The following is a 17,681-nucleotide window of genomic DNA, read 5'->3' as shown; positions in this document are numbered from 1 at the left end:
AAAAGATCACGATTCACTGCGGTATCCATTGATTATAAATAAGGGTGTCGTAAAAAATGTAGAAAACGTTACTCGCACCATCAAACGTTGCATACGGACTGACAGCAGAACAAAGGATTTGGCATACGGACTGACAGCAGAACAAACGATTTGGCGGGAGTTGCATACGGACTGACAGCAGAACAAACGATTTGGCATACGGAATGACAGCAGAGCAAAGGATTTGGCGGGAGTTGCATACGGACTGACAGCAGAGCAAAGGATTTGGCATACGGACTGACAGCAGCGGGAGACAGCCAGTCGCCTATTTGTCTCCGACATACACCGGTGAGGGTCCGAATGTACTCTTTTCGACCTCCACCAGAGCATATCTGTGATTGTCGACATTCACCGGTGAGTGTCCGAATATCATATCATGAAATGAAATATTCGATCTTTCACCAACGTATTTGGTATGTGTTGACATTCACCGGTGAAAGTCGACATTCACCAATTTCGGTCTTTCACAGTAACATATATATATATATCTACACATACTAACATACGTCTGTCCATACATACACATTTATACACTGCCCTCACCACACACCCATATATATATATATATATATATATATATATATATATATATAAAACACACACCAGCTTACAAACACACAAATACCTACACTACTCTTACACACATCTGACCATACACAAACACTGACCTTACACACACATATATACACATACACTGCACCCCATCTCTTAACTTTCTCATCTTCTATCTTCCATCCAGTTGTGGGAGCGTGAGATCTGTCATTTCAGACCTTTGCTTTACTGCTCCCTCATCACTACGCGCCGGCAATTGATGCCGAGCGCCGGGATATGATGTCATCCCAGCGCTCTGCATCAATAGCCGGCGCGTAGTGATTAGGGAGCACGGAAGCCGAGGCCTGAAGTGCCAGACCTCGAGCTCCCTAATGTTGGGCTAATTAGAGGGAGGTCGTGATCTCCCCAACCAGCCTGCTCATCGGGCGCCCGCTGATCGGGGCTAGTTGGGGAGATCACGATCTTGCACCTACCTCGGCGCGGCCCTGAAGACCAGCCCAGGGGAGGCGGCTTCTCAGCTCGCCCCTCCCCTAGAGATACGCTACGTTTTAGGGGCTTCGGGGGGAATCGTGACCAGACTCCAGTCTGGCTCGGTAAGTACATTTACCCGGCGTATAAGACGACCCCCGACTTTTGAGAAGATTTTCATCGTCTTATACGCTGGAAACTATGGTATATATATACAGTGGATATAAAAAGTCTACACACCCCTGTTAAAATGCCAGGTTCTTGTGATTTTAAAGAATGAGACAAAGATAAATCACGTCAGAACTTTTTCCACCTTTAATGTGACCTATAACGTGAACAATTCAATTGCAAAACAAACTGAAATGTTTGAAGGAAAAAAGAACAAAAAAAAACTTACAATTACCTGGTTGCATAAGTGTACACACCCTTAAACTAATACTTTGTTGAAGCACCTTTTGATTTTTTTACATCAATCAGTCTTTTTGGGTAGGAGTCTATTAGCATGGCACATCTTGACGTGGTAAAATGTGCCCACTCTTACTTGCAAAAGCGCTCCAAATCTGTCAGATTGTGAGGACATCTGTGCACAGCCCTCTTCAGATCACCCCACAGATGTTCAATTGGATTCAGATCTGGGCTCTGGCTGGGCCAACGTTAATCTTCTGGTGAAGCCATGCTTTTGTGGATTTGGATGTGTGCTTTGGGTCATTGTGCTGAAAGGTGAACTTCCTCTTCATCTTCATCTTCCTAACGGATGCCTGAAGGTTTTGTGCCAAAATTGCCTGGTATTTGGAACGGTTCATAATTCTCTCCACCCTGACTAAGGCCCCGGTTCCAGCTGAAGAAACACAGCCCCAAAGCATGATGCTGCCACCACCATGCTTCACTGTGGGTATGGTGTTCGTTGGGTGATGTGCAGTTGTTTTTGTGCCAAACATACCTTATGGCCATAAAGTTCAACCTTGGTTTCACCATAACACATTTCCCACATGCTTTTGGTAGACTTGAGTGTTTTTCTTTGTAAGAAAATGCTACCGTCTTGCCACCTTACCCCCTAGCCCATTCATATGAAGAATATGGGAGATTGTTGTCACATGTAGCACACGGCCAGTACTTGCCAGAAATTCCTGCAGTTCCTTTAATGTTGCAGTAGGCCTCTTGTAAGCCTCCCTGACCAGTTTTCTTCTCGTCTTTTCATCAATTTTGGTAATGTCTCTATTGTGCCATATTTTCTCCACTTGATGATGACTGTCTTTAATGTGTTCCCTGGTATATCTAATGCTTTGGAAAATCTTTTGTAACCTGTGATGCTTTGGAAGCTTTCTGTGGAACATGGCTTTTGCTCTGAGATGCAACTAAGCAAATGTCAGGTGAATCCTACTAGAACACCTGAACTTTATTTGTGATTAATCAGAGTCCCTTTAAATGGTGGCAGGTGTGTAATGACTTCTATTTAACATGAGTTTGAATGTGATTGGTTCATTCTGAACACAATCACAGTTATAAGACTTATAAGTCTCATTCTTTAACACCACAAGAACCTGGCATTTTAACAAGGGTGTGTAGACTTTTTTGACTTCCACTGTATATATATATATATATATATATATATATATATATATATATATATATATATATATATATATATCTCATTCTCAAAGGATGGTCAGCACCCCAGGTCTTTAAGTTAACAACTTCTCTTTATTCAATCTTTAATCATGACATTTCCTGCATATAACATTGAAAACTCATCTACCCAATATGTTAGGGGATCAGGGCTTTGTGTAGACTTTAAACAATGTATATCTATTTAGACAATTTAAAAACATTATAACGGAGGTATCCTCAGGATGTATGCCTTCTCACAAACCATTTAATTTTCATTACTGTTAAAGGTGCAAGTGGAATGCTAATAGTATTGTGTGTGGGTGTTGACAGTTATTCTTAATATACAGAAATGTAGCTGCAGTTAGTACATGTACAATAATGTATCATAAAGGCTTATTGAACAAAAGTATTTTATTTTCTTTTTGTACTGTTATGTTGCTTTTAAATTATAACCCTTCACAACAAATCTGTAGAGAAATTAGTTGAAAATATAACCATCCATGAACTGTATACTATATATCATTATTAATTTAGATGCCATGGTTTCTCTGTGATGTAACTGTCAGAGTGAATGGTATTTCATGTTATAAATGCAAAACATAGCATACTGTTTGAAACTAAAGATGAACCCATGAAAGATTTTATAAATAATTAAAATGATCTCTCTAAGGAAAGCCGCATTAATTGTTTAATTAGCACACATATCTACAAACAAGAATCCTAATTTTTTCAGTGAAGCTTTTTATCAGTGATTTATCAGACACTTATTTTACAGGAATACATTTTTTCTATCATATTTAAATAATGTGATTTATATAAATATATTAATGTAGAATTAAAAAGTCATAGTTTTAGATGTGTTATCTAAAATATTTACTGCACAAATTTTTTTTTAATTGCAGTTACTGGCGAGCGGGGCCCTTTTTACTTAATGTAATGCATTGTCTTGGTCTCTTTACATTTTGTCATACCCCTTGAATATTGGTACTGTAGAATTTTATAAATTGTTGGCATTTTTTAAATAAAATCTAGTAATAATACTGAGATTAACCCCTTCAATCCCAGGGGTTTTTGGTACCTCAAGTCCCAGAGCAATTTTGCCATTTTTGCGGTCTGTCAGTTTAGCGATTATTCTCCTTTCCTGTAAATAGTGTACCCATGTAAACTATATATTGTTTTTTCAAGGAGAGATAGAGCTTTCTTTTGATACCATAGTTGGATGATTAGCTGAAAATTTAGAATGAGAAATTGAGTAAAAACTAGCGACAAAATTAGGTAAAGTACTTTCCCAGCACCAGGGAGCATACTATAAGGTGTACATTTTCTGTATAATTTTTATGCCTATGGCTTAACGGGTTTGGGGGTTGCAGGCAGTGTTCTCTCTAAGTTGTGCGCGTGCACATAGCTTTCAGAAGGAGCGCACACGAACAAAAATTGTGCGCACAACCAGTAGCGTACTGAAGGGGGGCGGTCCGCTACTGGTTGTGCACACGGTACCCCTCCAGAAACGGACAGTAATCTCCGCCGCTAGAGGAGCAAGCTCTGTTGGGGAGATCAAGGATCTCCCTCTAACCGTCTTTAAAAAAATCAAGGGAGCTGGAGGTCTGTTAATGCAGACCTCCGATCCTGCTCCCTTTCGATGCGTGCGGCAACTGATGCTGTGCGTCGGGATTTGATGTCATATCCTGAGATGTGACCTAATGTTTGCCTAATGATAGAAGCTATGCAGTTTTAAAGTGTGTGTACATGGGGGGGTCCCATGTACAGGATCCGCCCCAGGTGCCAAATACTCTAGGTACGCCCCTGCGGACAACAGTTTTTCCCATTTTTTTTTTATCCTTTATGTGGCCTGGAGCCTCCGCTCGTGATTCGCTCATAATTTACTTATGCAGTGAAAATTTCACCTTTAAAAAAACATTACAGTAATACTGTTGTGTAACTAATACTACATTATCACACTATAATGTAGTGTTATTAACCATGAGCGAGCTATACCAAAAATATAGAATAACAATTTAAATTTAACATTTGCAAAAGCATATTGTGCGCACAAAATTTTGGCTCTGGGAAAATTTTTGCACAAGAGAAATTTTCTGCGCACAACACCTAAGAAAAATGAGAGGGAATATTGGTTGCAGGAGGGTTATACTGGGTAGATGTTACGCTAGGGCAATGAGAAAAATATTTTGGTTTTATTTCCTTCTATTTTCCAACCTGCCCCCCCAGTTACGCACATCTGCCCCAGAAATGCCTTATACCCCCTATATGCCACTGTGCCCCATGATATGCCTTTTAACCCCATATGCCACTGTGCCCCATGATATGCCTTTTGACCCCCTTTGTGCCACTCTGCCTCCAGAAATGCCTTATACCCCTATATGTCACTCTGGCATTAAGGGGGTTAAATGGCATATTATGGGGCAGAGTGGCATATAGGGAGGTTTAACTCCTTCGTGACAAAGGCTGATTTTACTTTTTGTACCCTTTGTGACAATGGCCGTTTTAACATTTCTGCGCTGCTCGTGTTTAGCTGTAATTTTCTTCTTTCCCGTTTACTGAACCCACACACATCAGATATTGTTTTTTTCAGGACAAGAAGGGCTTTCTTTAGATGACATTGTTTTGATTGTATCATATTATTTACTATTAAAAAAAGTATAAAATATGGTGAAACATATAGAAAAAAATGATTGTTTCTAACTTTTAGTTGAAAAATCTTTTACTCATCTATAAAAGGTAATAAAAAAACCTGCTAAATAGATTCTACTATTTGTCCTGAGTTTAGAAATACCCAATGTTTTTATGTTTTTTTGCTTTTTTCTACACATTATGGGGCAATAAGTACAGGTAGCGTTTTGCTATTTCAAAGCCATTTTTTCCAAATCTGGTAATTCTTCCCCCCATGTGCCATTTCGGGTATCTTTGAACCCGGCCAATGCAATTTACCCCATCAAGTCATATATTTTTGAAAATAAGACAGCCCAGGGTATTCCAAATGCTAGTATTTTAACGCTTTCCAAGCACTTATTCTACCATCAGCCTTTGTCAAACTTTATGGTAGTAATTTTTTTGCATTTGTTTTTTCACACACATTTTACTTCAGGTATGAATAAACAGGTTCTGGTATATGTCACTATCATAAAACACCCCAATATGTGTTCAGCAACATCTCCTGAGTACAGCGATACCTCACATGAATGATTTTGCCTGGCTGTTTGGGGGCAAAAGAGCCACATTTGGGGCATGCACATTTTTCAATGTTGAACTTTGGCATTTGGGGCAGGGCCAGACTGGGACTGAAAAGCAGCCCTGGAAAAATTTGGAGACCAGCCTCATATAGTTTATCTCACGGTCGCGCTCTTTAACCACACGCACCCCTTATACACACCCGAGTCACACTATGTGCCATTCTTTTTATCTCATTATTTGTATTAAAATGCCAGAAAGCAAAAGTGTTAAAAGGCCCTAATAAATGAAATACATTACACATAATGGGATCAAAACATTTACTACAGCGAACATTTTAGATGAAAAAGTTCAGTGGAACAAAACAGTGATGACATTATTCTTCACGATATTCTGGTAAGAAACTTTTATTTCTTTATTAATTCATGTAGACTATTTTTTTCATATTTAATAAAAGCTATGATTGAGACATGTTTGTTTTTTTCCCTTTTATTTGCCATCCTACCCCCGAGTTATGCACCTCTGCCCCCAGGCTTGCCACTCTGCCCCCTGATATGCCTTCTAACCCCCTATATGCCACTCTGCCTCCAGAAATGCCTTATACCCCCTATATGCCACTCTGTCCCATGATATGCCTTTTAACCCCCTGTATGCCACTCTGCCATATAGGGGTCAAAAGGCATATCATGGGACAGAGCGGCATATAGGGGGTATAAGGCATTCCTGGAGGCAGAGTGGCATATAGGGGGTTAAAAGGCATATCATTGGGCACTCTGCCTCCAGAAAAGCCTTATGCCCTCCTATATGCCACTCTGCCTCCCCGATATGCTTTATACCCACCTATATGCCACTCTGCCCCGTGATATGCCTTTTAACCCCCCTTTTGCCACTATACCTCCAGATATGCCTTTTGACCTCCTCTATGTCACTCTGCATCCAGAAATGCCTTATACCCCTATATGCCACTCTGTCCCATGATATGCCTTTTAACCCCCTATATGGCAGAGTGGCATATAGGGGGTTAGAAGGCATATCATGGGACAGAGTGGCATATATGGGTATAAGGCATTTCTGGAGGCAGAGTGGCATAAAGGGGGTTAAAAGGCATATCATGGGGCACTCTGCCTCCAAAAAAGCCTTATGTTCCCCTATATGCCACTCTGTCCCATCATATGCCTTTTAATCCCCTATATGTCACTCTGCATCCAGAAATGCCTTATACCCATATATGCCACTCTGGCATATAGGGGGTTAAAAGGCATGTCATGGGACAGAGTGGCATATAGGGGGGTAAAAGGCATTTCTGGAGGCAGAGTGGCATATAGGGGGGCACACTCACATACACACACATGCCGATTTTTTTTGTTTTTAACACATTCAAAAAAATATTATACATTTTGTACAAAAAAATACTTTATTTTACTCACCTTCTACTTCTCTTGACTTCCGTCCTCTGATCTCTTCTCTCTAATGACAGGATGTCACTGACCTGACATCCGGTGCTGCAGCAGTCTGAGTGCGAGGGGCGGAGCTTCCACCCCTCACGCTGCTCCCATCAGGCTGCTGGGAATGTAGTCTAAACGGCCGGTGCGTGCTGATGCCCCCGGCCGGAGCTACTTTAACACTTTTTTTTTTATTTATATGGTAAGCTGGATCGGCTCGCCATATAAAGTAAAAAAAAAGTATTAAAGCAGAGGCGGCCGGCGGCATCAGCACGCACCGGCCGTTCAGATTACATTCCCAGCAATCTGACGGCCGCATAGAGATGGGAGCAGCGTGAGGGGTGAAAGGTCAGTGCGAGGGGACGGAGCTTTCACCCCTCACACTGCTCCCATCACTAGGCGGCCATCGCACACGGCTGCTGGGTGCCGATGCGGTCGGCCGGCGATACTGTAATACATTTTTAAAATTTAATATGGCAAGCCGGACCAGCTTGCCATATTAAATTAAGAAAAAAGTATTATAGTAGCGCCGGCCGGCCGCATCAGCACCCAGCGGCCGCTCAGGTCCCAGCCCGCCCCTGGTCCCAGCCCACGGACCTGCCGGCCCACCGGGAAATTTCCCGGTATCCCGGTGGGCCAGTCCGGCCCTGATTTGGGGATCCACTGCCCATGCCCTATTTGGTACATCTTTGAGCCGGGCCATTTCAGTGTGCCCAACAAAACCATATATTTTTGAAAACTACACACCACAGGGTATTTTAAATGCTGGTATTTTAACTCTTTCCATGCACACATTTTACCACCAGCATTGTTTCAAAGTTTGCAGTAATATTTTTGTGTGTGTATTTTTCCCACACACACACCTACTTTATGTATGAATTTACAGCTCCTGGTATATGCCGCTGTCACACGACACCCCAATATGTGTTCAGCAACATCTCCTGAGTACAGTGATACCCCACATGCATGGGTTTGTCATTTTTTGGGGGAACTAAAAGGCCACATTTGGTACGTGTGCATTTTTCTAATTGGAAATTAGATGTGTGGCCATCCTTCCCCCCGTGTTAATTGGGACCTTGTTGAACCTGGCCAATTCAATTTACCCCATCAAATCATACATTTTTTAAAAGTAGACGCCCCATGGGCATTTAATATGCCAGTATTTTAACTCTTTCCATGCGAGAATTGTTTTAAGCTAATATGCTAATTTTAGGACTTGCTCACAAAAATATATTTTTTATATATATATTTTTTTTTTTTTTGCCTTTTTTTTACATTTTTTTTTATATGTTTTTTCAACTTGAAGGTTCCCCTGATAGTTCCGTTGATCGCCTCCTAAACGCTTTTAAAACTTATGGTGGATGTTGACGCCCCGGGGAGGGGCCAGGGTCGAGGCATTACAGCAACGCCGTTTCGGTGCAAAAAGCGAAAATAGTTCGCTTTCTGTACCCGTTTAAAGACGTGCCGGTCCTGGCACGTCAATTGTCGTTATCGACTTGATTTTCGGTGACGTGCCCGGACCGGCAATTGTCATCAAGGGGTTAAAGCATTTCAGGAGGCAGAGTGGCGTATAGAGATTTAAAAAGGCATTTCTGGAGGCAGAGTGGCATTAAGGGTGTTAAAAGGCATTTTATAGAACACTCTGCCTCCAGAAATGCCTTAAGCCCCCCATTTAACACCCCCCCAACTTACCGGTGCTTCTGACTCCCCTGTCATGCAGCCGGGGCAGCGTGTAGATGTCTACGCGATTCGCGTAGACAACTTACGCTGCAGCCGGAAGGAGGTGTGGCTAGCAGCGGGGGTTGTCTGCGTCCAGACCTTCCCCGACTTTCAGAGAGAATTCCCCGCACCGGTGCGACATCGGAACTCTGATCCAGGTCCCCTGCAGCTGCGGGGGATCTGGATCTTAGTCGTCTCATAGTCAGACCTATTTGATATATATATATATATATTTTTTTTACACAAAAATGGTTAGAGGTCCTCTTAGGGACCTCCTGAACATGCCAGTGATGTCACAATAACATCACTTAGCTCACATTATTATTTTTTTATTATTTATATTATTATTTTAATGATTTTTTTAATATTATTTTTTAAATGACTAACCTTTTTTTTCCTGCTTTTCTGTTTCAGGACGAGAGGGGGGTGAGAGACATGGTTTCTCACTCCCCTCCCCGCGATCCCCCTGCACCGATCACACTGTGATCTCTATGCAGGTCCTCACAGACGCAACCCGGAAGGGAATGCCCGATCGCGCGATCGGGCATTTTGAAATGTAACAGCTTTCCGGTTTTCATGCGATGCCGGCTTCTGCTGTCAGTGTCCAGGCTGTCTTTGTAAATAAGACATGTGTACCTTTTGTAAACAGGGAAGGCCTAATGTATTATTCTGCATTAAGTAAAACCAAAACATGCTTTTACATTCATCACGTAAAGCGTAAAGTCTATATCTTATATCTTATCATGTGACAACATTGCAGAAGTGACACTCTGCTACGATGTAAAGTAGTGAGTGTACAGCCTGTATAACAGTGTAAATTTGCTGTCCCCTCAAAATAACTCAACACACAGCCATTAATGTCTAAACCTTGGCAACAAAAGTGAGTACACCCCAAGTGGATATTGTGCATATATATATATATATATATGTGCATTGGTTAGATAGTAACATATTGGTATATAAAACCACAGACTGCAAAACTGTGACACTTAACTGAAAGCAAAATGGTAGTTAATCAATAAAGCTATAGACAATCTCAGCCTTGTTACATACAAGTCAATAATATGTTTAGCCATTCCTTGGCCTACTGAGAAAATATAGAATCCACAAACCTTGCATCCGGTGATAATGCTGTATCCCCAGTGGTTTGGTGCACATTTATCACATTGTTCACCAATGGTGTTGGTAGGACAAACACAATGACCAGTGTCAGCATCACAATTATTTCCAACATGAGGGCAATCACAGGCTGTATAGGAAACACAACCCATTAGAAAACAAAGAAAGATCACAGAATTCTTCTAGCACTTACATTTTCTCATACCAATATAGATTTAAGCAAATAGAAATAAAGAAATTCTACATACGGGTACATCCTCCTTCTTGGAAGTTATAAAATCCACGACCGCAATGATCACATTTCTTCCCGGCAACTCCTGGTTGGCAAGTACATTGACCACTGTCATCACAATCGAAGGATTTTGAGCCAAAAGAGTTACAGTTGCAAGGGATGCAGCCCTGCGAATACTGCAGACCATAGGTTTGTGGCTAAAAAAATAAAACGTTTAGCGATCATAAAGGGGAACTATAATATTCCAGAAGCTCAATAAGCATTTTAAAAGCAATCTTCACTAAAGGATAACGGAAAACAATATGTCTCAACAGGGCCGGCCTTTGGGGTGTGCGACCTGTGCGACCGCTCATCATGGGGTGCCAACTTGCGGCACCCAGCACCCCTCCAGAGACGGACAGTAATGTCCGCCGCTGGAGGACCAGGCTCGCAAGGGAGCGGTATCCGAGGTCTTTAACAGACCTCCGGCTCCCTTGAGTGATTTTAAGCCGGGTTGACAGTGACAGTGAGAGTGGATGGGTATATGTGTGGATTGGTGTGTGTGTGGATTGGTGTATGTGTGGATTGGTATATATGTGTGGATTGGTATATATGTGTGGATTGGTATATATGTGTGGATTAGTGTATGTGTGGATTGGTGTATGTGTGGATTGGTATATATGTGTGGATTAGTGTATGTGTGGATTGGTATATATGTGTGGATTGGTTTATTTGTGTGGATTGGTTTATATGTGTGGATTGGTTTATATGTGTGGATTGGTGTATATGTGTGGATTGGTGTATATGTGTGGATTGGTGTATATGTGTGGATTGGTGTATATGTGTGGATTGGTATATGTGTGGATTGGTATGTGTGTGGATTGGTATATGTGTGTGGATTGGTATATGTGTGTGGATTGGTATATGTGTGTGGATTGGTTTATATGTGTGGATTGGTTTATATGTGTGGATTGGTTTATATGTGTGGATTGGTGTATATGTGTGGATTGGTGTATATGTGTGGATTGGTATGTGTGTGGATTGGTATGTGTGTGGATTGGTATGTGTGTGGATTGGTATGTGTGTGGATTGGTGTGTGTGTGGATTGGTGTATGTGTGGATTGGTGTATGTGTGGATCGGTATATATGTGTGGATCGGTATATATGTGTGGATCGGTATATATGTGTGGATCGGTATATATGTGTGGATTAGTGTATGTGTGGATTGGTATATATGTGTGGATTGGTGTATATGTGTGGATTGGTGTATATTTGTGGATTGGTGTATATTTGTGGATTGGTATATGTGTGGATTGGTGTATGTGTGGATTGGTGTATGTGTGGATTGGTGTATGTGTGGATCGGTATATATGTGTGGATCAGTATATATGTGTGGATCGGTATATATGTGTGGATCGGTGTATGTGTGGATCGGTGTACGTGTGGATCGGTGTACGTGCGAGAAGTGAGAAGAGGGGGGGTCAGTGAGAAGGGGCAGAGTTGGTAGATAGTGATACAGGGGGATAGATAGTGAGAAAGGGGAGTTTTGTTACAAGTTTTTATTCCTTTATTTTTTTGGGATGGGGGGGCGCCAGAGGAGTAGTCCGCACAGGGCGCCAGAACACCTAAGGCCGGCTCTGTGTCTCAACTTGCATGCTATCCACAAAACAAGTTGTATAATTATTATTATACGAGTTAATTGTGGGTGCTTGTAACTTTATCATTTGCAAGGTGCAGTCAATTTCACGCACGTTGATTTACCGACATACATAGAAAAAGCTTAAATGTAATACAAAAATAAATGATGAAACCACCTATAAACTAATGCAGTGGTGGCAAGTGTTCTTCTACTAATGGCTGCTAGTGCATGGCAGTATATTTAGACCCTATCATAAAATTAGCAGACATTTTTCAATCTATTGCAGATAGGATTTTTTCAACAGGCTTCTTTCTTATATATTTATATTCTTATGGTGTGGGTGAGCCCTTTATAGGGTCTTTAGGGCAAGGAGGGAGCAAAGCACGGGACAGTCTTATGTCTCCACAAAAGGATAAAGTACATTTAACCACCTCCATCCCATAAGCTGGAGGATAGAAAGCTATGAAAAGGCTTATTATTTTAAATGGAATGGGAAACAAGGGTGGTTATGTTTACTTAACCCCCTCCAATATCTCATGTGTAACTTGAAAGCAACCTGTCTCAACTGTAATGCACTATTGACGCAAGTGTGCATTGCAGAAAATGTAAGCCTGGAAATTTCATCTAGCTTGTGTGACTTTGCTACCACAACATCCTTTCTACACAATGCTTAAGTGAATAAACCCAACAACTTAGAGGTCATTAAAGGTTTTATCATTCCACAGTAATTTTGTACAATGAGTTAAGAGGTTGGCAAATCTAGAACAACAGTAAGATAGCACACCAGTTAAACAAAACTTGCAAAGCAAAACACACAAACACATTACAGATCAGTAACATGCATGTTTAAAAAAAACACTGTACCATTGCTACGTAAACCACAAGACTTAAGTTATTCAGATGTATCCTATAAGAAATATGAAATTTTAGATCTATTTAATGATATCTTGTAACGCGTATTAGTTTAAGCATATTCACTTGGAACTAACATAAAACAAAACCAGAAAAAACACCCTATATAAACTGCTGTTAGATTCATCACTACAATACCACAACATTTGAAAAGGTAGGGGTCTATTACATCATAACAGAGACATTTACCAAAAATGATCCTCACAAATAATTTATTGGTCTTTGTCAGTGTATTATGACATTATTGCAATGGCTAAACATTAAAAAAGGATGCCACTTGGAAGGGATTTTAGCTGTTCCTTTCAGGGATTGTAATTTATAATGTCAGATTCCTCTCAAATGCAACAGACCCTTGATTTAGTATAACCAGCCATCACAAATGTCAGCACCAGAGGTGGGCATGTTTTCTTGGGCAACTTGAACTGCTTCATCAGGCAAGAAGTTGGCAGAGAACAACATGACTCCAGCTAACCACACTTGGTCTACATGCAATCACAGAATTGCTAAACTCCATTCCATGCAGTGCTCAAATGCACCGCCGTTTACCAAAGTTGTCGGTTTGTAAGCACCACGCGGACAACCATGAGAACTGGTGGGTCTCCATCGTCTAGCTGGAGCTTGGATGCCCTGCGATACTCGAGTAGGCTTTTTCCTTTCAAATACTTGTTTTCTGAATTCACAACGTTTCCCAAAGAACTCTGGTTTACAGATACACCTCCCAGTTATGTCACATCGCAGTGACATGGAGCCACTGGGACTGCAGCCACACGGCAAGCATATCTGCTCCTCAGAATCCCACCAACAGTTGGGCTTTTCCAATAAAAAACAAAGGGATTAAAAACAACATAAAAGAGAGAACAGCAAAGGCAATTTAGGATAGATTGTTATGATACTCTGTGTTGACATTTATGTTCAATGTTATTACAAGACAAAACATAATGTTTTCAGAACCCATATAAAAAATGTCAAAAGATGTTGAATATTTTATGTGGGTTGAAAGACATTACAAGAACAACCAGTGGTAACTGTGGTTAAATGATAGATGAACCTGATTACATTTTGACATACATTGTTTGTACATTGAGAAATCTCAAAAAACTCACTTATTTTAAATGAAAACAGAGTGTGATAGGACAGCAAGAAGCATGGAAGGGTTTATGAAGTAGTACATTTGGGACCACTTCCTGCTTTTAGCATTGTATTAAATGTCCATTTAAAACAAATATGGAAATTCACAGTTAAATAATAATGCAAAATAACTGTTGAAAACAGAAAAACAATAACAGATTATCTGGAAGGTAAAAATTACCAAACAGAATCTGCAACTATCTGCATTGGATATTGTTTTTAAGGATGTATAGACTGGGAAGATCCCAGTACAAAATAATGTATGAAACTTGTGACTGCAGAGCTCAGTCACTGAACCATGAGTGTGTAGGTAAGATGTGGCTCACTATGTCAAGCACACATACTCTGTATGATAAAGAGCTAACTCCATCAAAATCCTCCTTCTTTGAAGGCTGAACTAACCATGAATAATGAATCCTCCCAAATGACTCAAATTTAATACAACAATACAAACCAGTAGTTTGACACTAATTCTGGGAATTGGTATATGATGTAGTATCAATTATTAACTAGTTTAGTTGCTTTTTTGACAAATAATTGACCATACTTGACATTTTCACTGCCCTTATATTTAAGGGTACCCTTCAGTCATACAAACAAAAAAAGTTTCCTAATTCTTTCTTGAGAAGACATCTGCTTACAAGGCAGATTATTTTCCATATGATGCCTCAAAATTTAGACCTTGGCTTTTTGATAGCTTAATTTAAATCAATGAATCTTTAATTATTGATCTCTTTGAATATTCATTTACTCTTTACTGCCTTTTCTGGGTGCTATCAAAGAGTGAAACAAAACAGTTAAAAATGTGACATTGTTAATAGCAGCTCTATTGAATAACATCTTACTATGTAATAAAAGTTTGATTTAGTTGAATAGGTAGTTTAAGATGATAAATGGACTCTGCATGTACTTTAAGCTCAAGTGAATAGCAAATCAAATCAAATGAGAATACAAAAATATATGTATAATAGTTTTTTAACATGCCAATTCTCAGAAGGAATATGTTAAAAAATAAAATAGAACAGTTTATGTCAAAGGGAATTACTGGAGGTTTAAGATGTATTATTTGAAGACACCCCTTTTGGCACTGTACTCAGAGAACAATTCAATGAATATGTTAAGTGTTGAGAAAAATGTTCAAATGTAAAATTATGAAAGCATGTAGACATGGGTATTCTATGTCTTTATTTTATCTTTTGATTTTATTCTATAAAGCACAATGTATAAAAGTAAAGAGGATGTCACACTGGCTAGATCCATATAAGAATTCCGCTGGACCACAGCATGGAACGCACATAATAAATTTACAGTAACATGACCTGCAAGCAGAATGCAAGACTCTTTAATGTTAGGGTCACAACATACTATACTTGCTGCTTGTCAGATGCCCATAGAGCCTATTTGTCAATCTATATTTGTGTGTTACTGCCCATGCATTGCCTGTGTGGTGTGGCTCTTGTATGAATTAAGAAACGTCAAAAATCATCTGCCCTCAAAGGGGTAACTTAACTTGGCTTGGCTTGCACGGAACATTTCCCACTAAATCAGATCCTGACAAGTTCCACTGAAACTCATGGAGCGTTTCTGTGAGTTACAGAACTTGCAGCAGCCTGGTCACAAAGGTTGTAACTGTGAGTTTTAATCAATGGACACTGAACTGAAGGGTCAGCAATTGATGCATTCACAAAGCACTCCTCTCACAGGGCAGTTGCTAAACTCTGGCATTAGCTAAAGCCACAGTATTCAGTTTAGGGAAATATCATAATACTTAATTAGCAGAATCCTGAGACAGAGTTAAGTAAAACAAAGGAGAAACAGAAAGAAGAAGCTACTTGTTAACACCATTACCTTGGAGAGGTTAATAACCAACCACTGAAAAAGATAGACACTATGGAAAATAACACTTTTACTGCCTAAATCACAGCATTGACTTCTGCTCTAAAGAACTACTTGGATAATAAACAAAGAATGAAATCATTAGTAACTTACCAAGCACTCATCACACTGACGTCCGGTCACGTTATTTTTGCATTCACACTGTCCAGTTTGAAGATTGCAACTTGAGGACAAGGAGCCATTGATATTGCAGTTGCATGCTAAACAAGCATAAAATAAAACCATTAACTTAGAAACATAGAATTTGCTGACAACCATTCGGCCCATTTAGCCTGTCCATGTCTTTACCAGTCATTGGTCTCTGATAAGATAGCTGTAAACCTATCCCACTCATGTTTAAACTCCCTCATCATATTAGCCTCATCTACCACCTTCTTTGTAAAGCTAAACACCATTACATTATATAGCCAGTGACCCCCATGTAACTAAGAAAGTGATTGAGATAGCACATAGTCAGAATGGTGGCTTTAACAATCTTTATTATCAGCATCCAATGTTAAAAGCTGAAATGAGCCTTAGTTCATCGTTTTCATTGCTTAGAAGTACTCACCTTGACAGCTCAGTGGTCCAAGGGCGTCTCCAAAATATCCATCAGCACACTTATTGCAATACTCCCCAGTTATTCCTGGTTTACATATAAGGCAGGCCCCTGTCTCAGTGTTACAACAGCCAGGGGCTGAAAGATCGAGGTTGTTACTGCATTCACAAGGTTTGCAAGATCCACCAGGTAGCGAAGGCTGCCCAAAATACCCTTCTGCACACCTAAAGTTAATTAAGAAATACATTAATAATTAATAAAACACAACACTGTTCCAACATCTAGATGTAAAGTGGAAATATGAATAAACAAATGGTTAACCCCTTAAGGACGCAGGTATTTTACACTATTTTACTCTTGCAGACACAAGGGTTTTCAGTCTTTGTTTAACTGTAATTTCACCCTCTTTCATTTATTGTACCCACAAAAACCATATGTCTCATTTCAGACAGTAAATAAAAATATATATACCGGTATTTTGTCAACCAATAGTTTTTGCCTAGGTGCATATGGGCACATTTTATGCATATTTGCTCTTGCACCAACAACAACAACATACTTGGTGGTACTAAAAAAAGTTTCTTGCACTGCATGAGTGCATATACAAAAACCCTCACAATTCGCATTCTGCAACATCTCCTGAGTTCAGTAATGTAACACATGCATAGTTTTAGCATGGTTAAGGGACAATACAAAGTCTAAATTGGAATTTGCACATTTCCATTTTTTTTAAACCTTATTTATTTAGGGGCACAGAAGTATGTTTATGCGGAAGCCATTTCCACATCTTACAAATCTAGTGTTAAAAAATATATATATGTATTTCTTCACAAAAAAATGCAATTTCACCATTTTCTTCGGACTGTACATATGCACATACAAATACATCCCCGAAGTTCAACAACATCCAACAAACATAGATTTGTAATACTTATTGAACATTACGAGGTCTACATTTCTGATTTCAAGTTTGGAATTTATAAAGACACGGAGGCTCCCATTATGCATAACTCTTTTCTTTATTCCCTCAGCAGCAAAGAAATATTTAGAAAAAAATACAAGAAAACAAGAAAACCAATCAGCATATATCCAGGCATCCAATAAGGCACATCAGGGAAACTCCTCCTCCTATATAACTGCCTGGATCCATCAAACTTCCTCTTTTCTTTGCTGCTCCCTCAGGAGATAAGTATACGATTTTGCATATAGCTATTGGTCTTACCT

At 39.8% G+C, this 17,681-nt stretch overlaps 1 protein-coding gene across 5 annotated transcripts in view; it reads right to left on the bottom strand.

Moving 5' to 3' along the window:
* Positions 1 to 17,681, bottom strand: part of LAMA2 (laminin subunit alpha 2) — a 349,942-nt gene that overhangs the window by 134,028 nt on the left and 198,233 nt on the right. For 3 of the 5 annotated variants that reach the window (XM_053458972.1, XM_053458973.1, XM_053458974.1), the window contains exons 19-23: positions 16,470 to 16,681; positions 16,013 to 16,119; positions 13,442 to 13,705; positions 10,382 to 10,562; positions 10,127 to 10,263 (exon numbers count right to left, since the gene is read on the bottom strand). In XM_053458972.1, the coding sequence (XP_053314947.1) occupies positions 10,127 to 10,263; positions 10,382 to 10,562; positions 13,442 to 13,705; positions 16,013 to 16,119; positions 16,470 to 16,681 (901 nt within the window). The remainder of the gene's footprint in view (positions 1 to 10,126; positions 10,264 to 10,381; positions 10,563 to 13,441; positions 13,706 to 16,012; positions 16,120 to 16,469; positions 16,682 to 17,681) is intronic. The other 2 variants (XM_053458975.1, XM_053458976.1) reach the window with 1 other exon arrangement.

The sequence above is a fragment of the Spea bombifrons genome, chromosome 3 (genome assembly GCF_027358695.1).
Source record: "Spea bombifrons isolate aSpeBom1 chromosome 3, aSpeBom1.2.pri, whole genome shotgun sequence".
In the NCBI taxonomy this organism is placed as follows: Eukaryota; Metazoa; Chordata; class Amphibia; order Anura; family Pelobatidae; genus Spea; species Spea bombifrons.
Note: the sequence above shows the minus strand (reverse complement) of the source record. Positions and strands in the feature narration are given on the sequence as shown.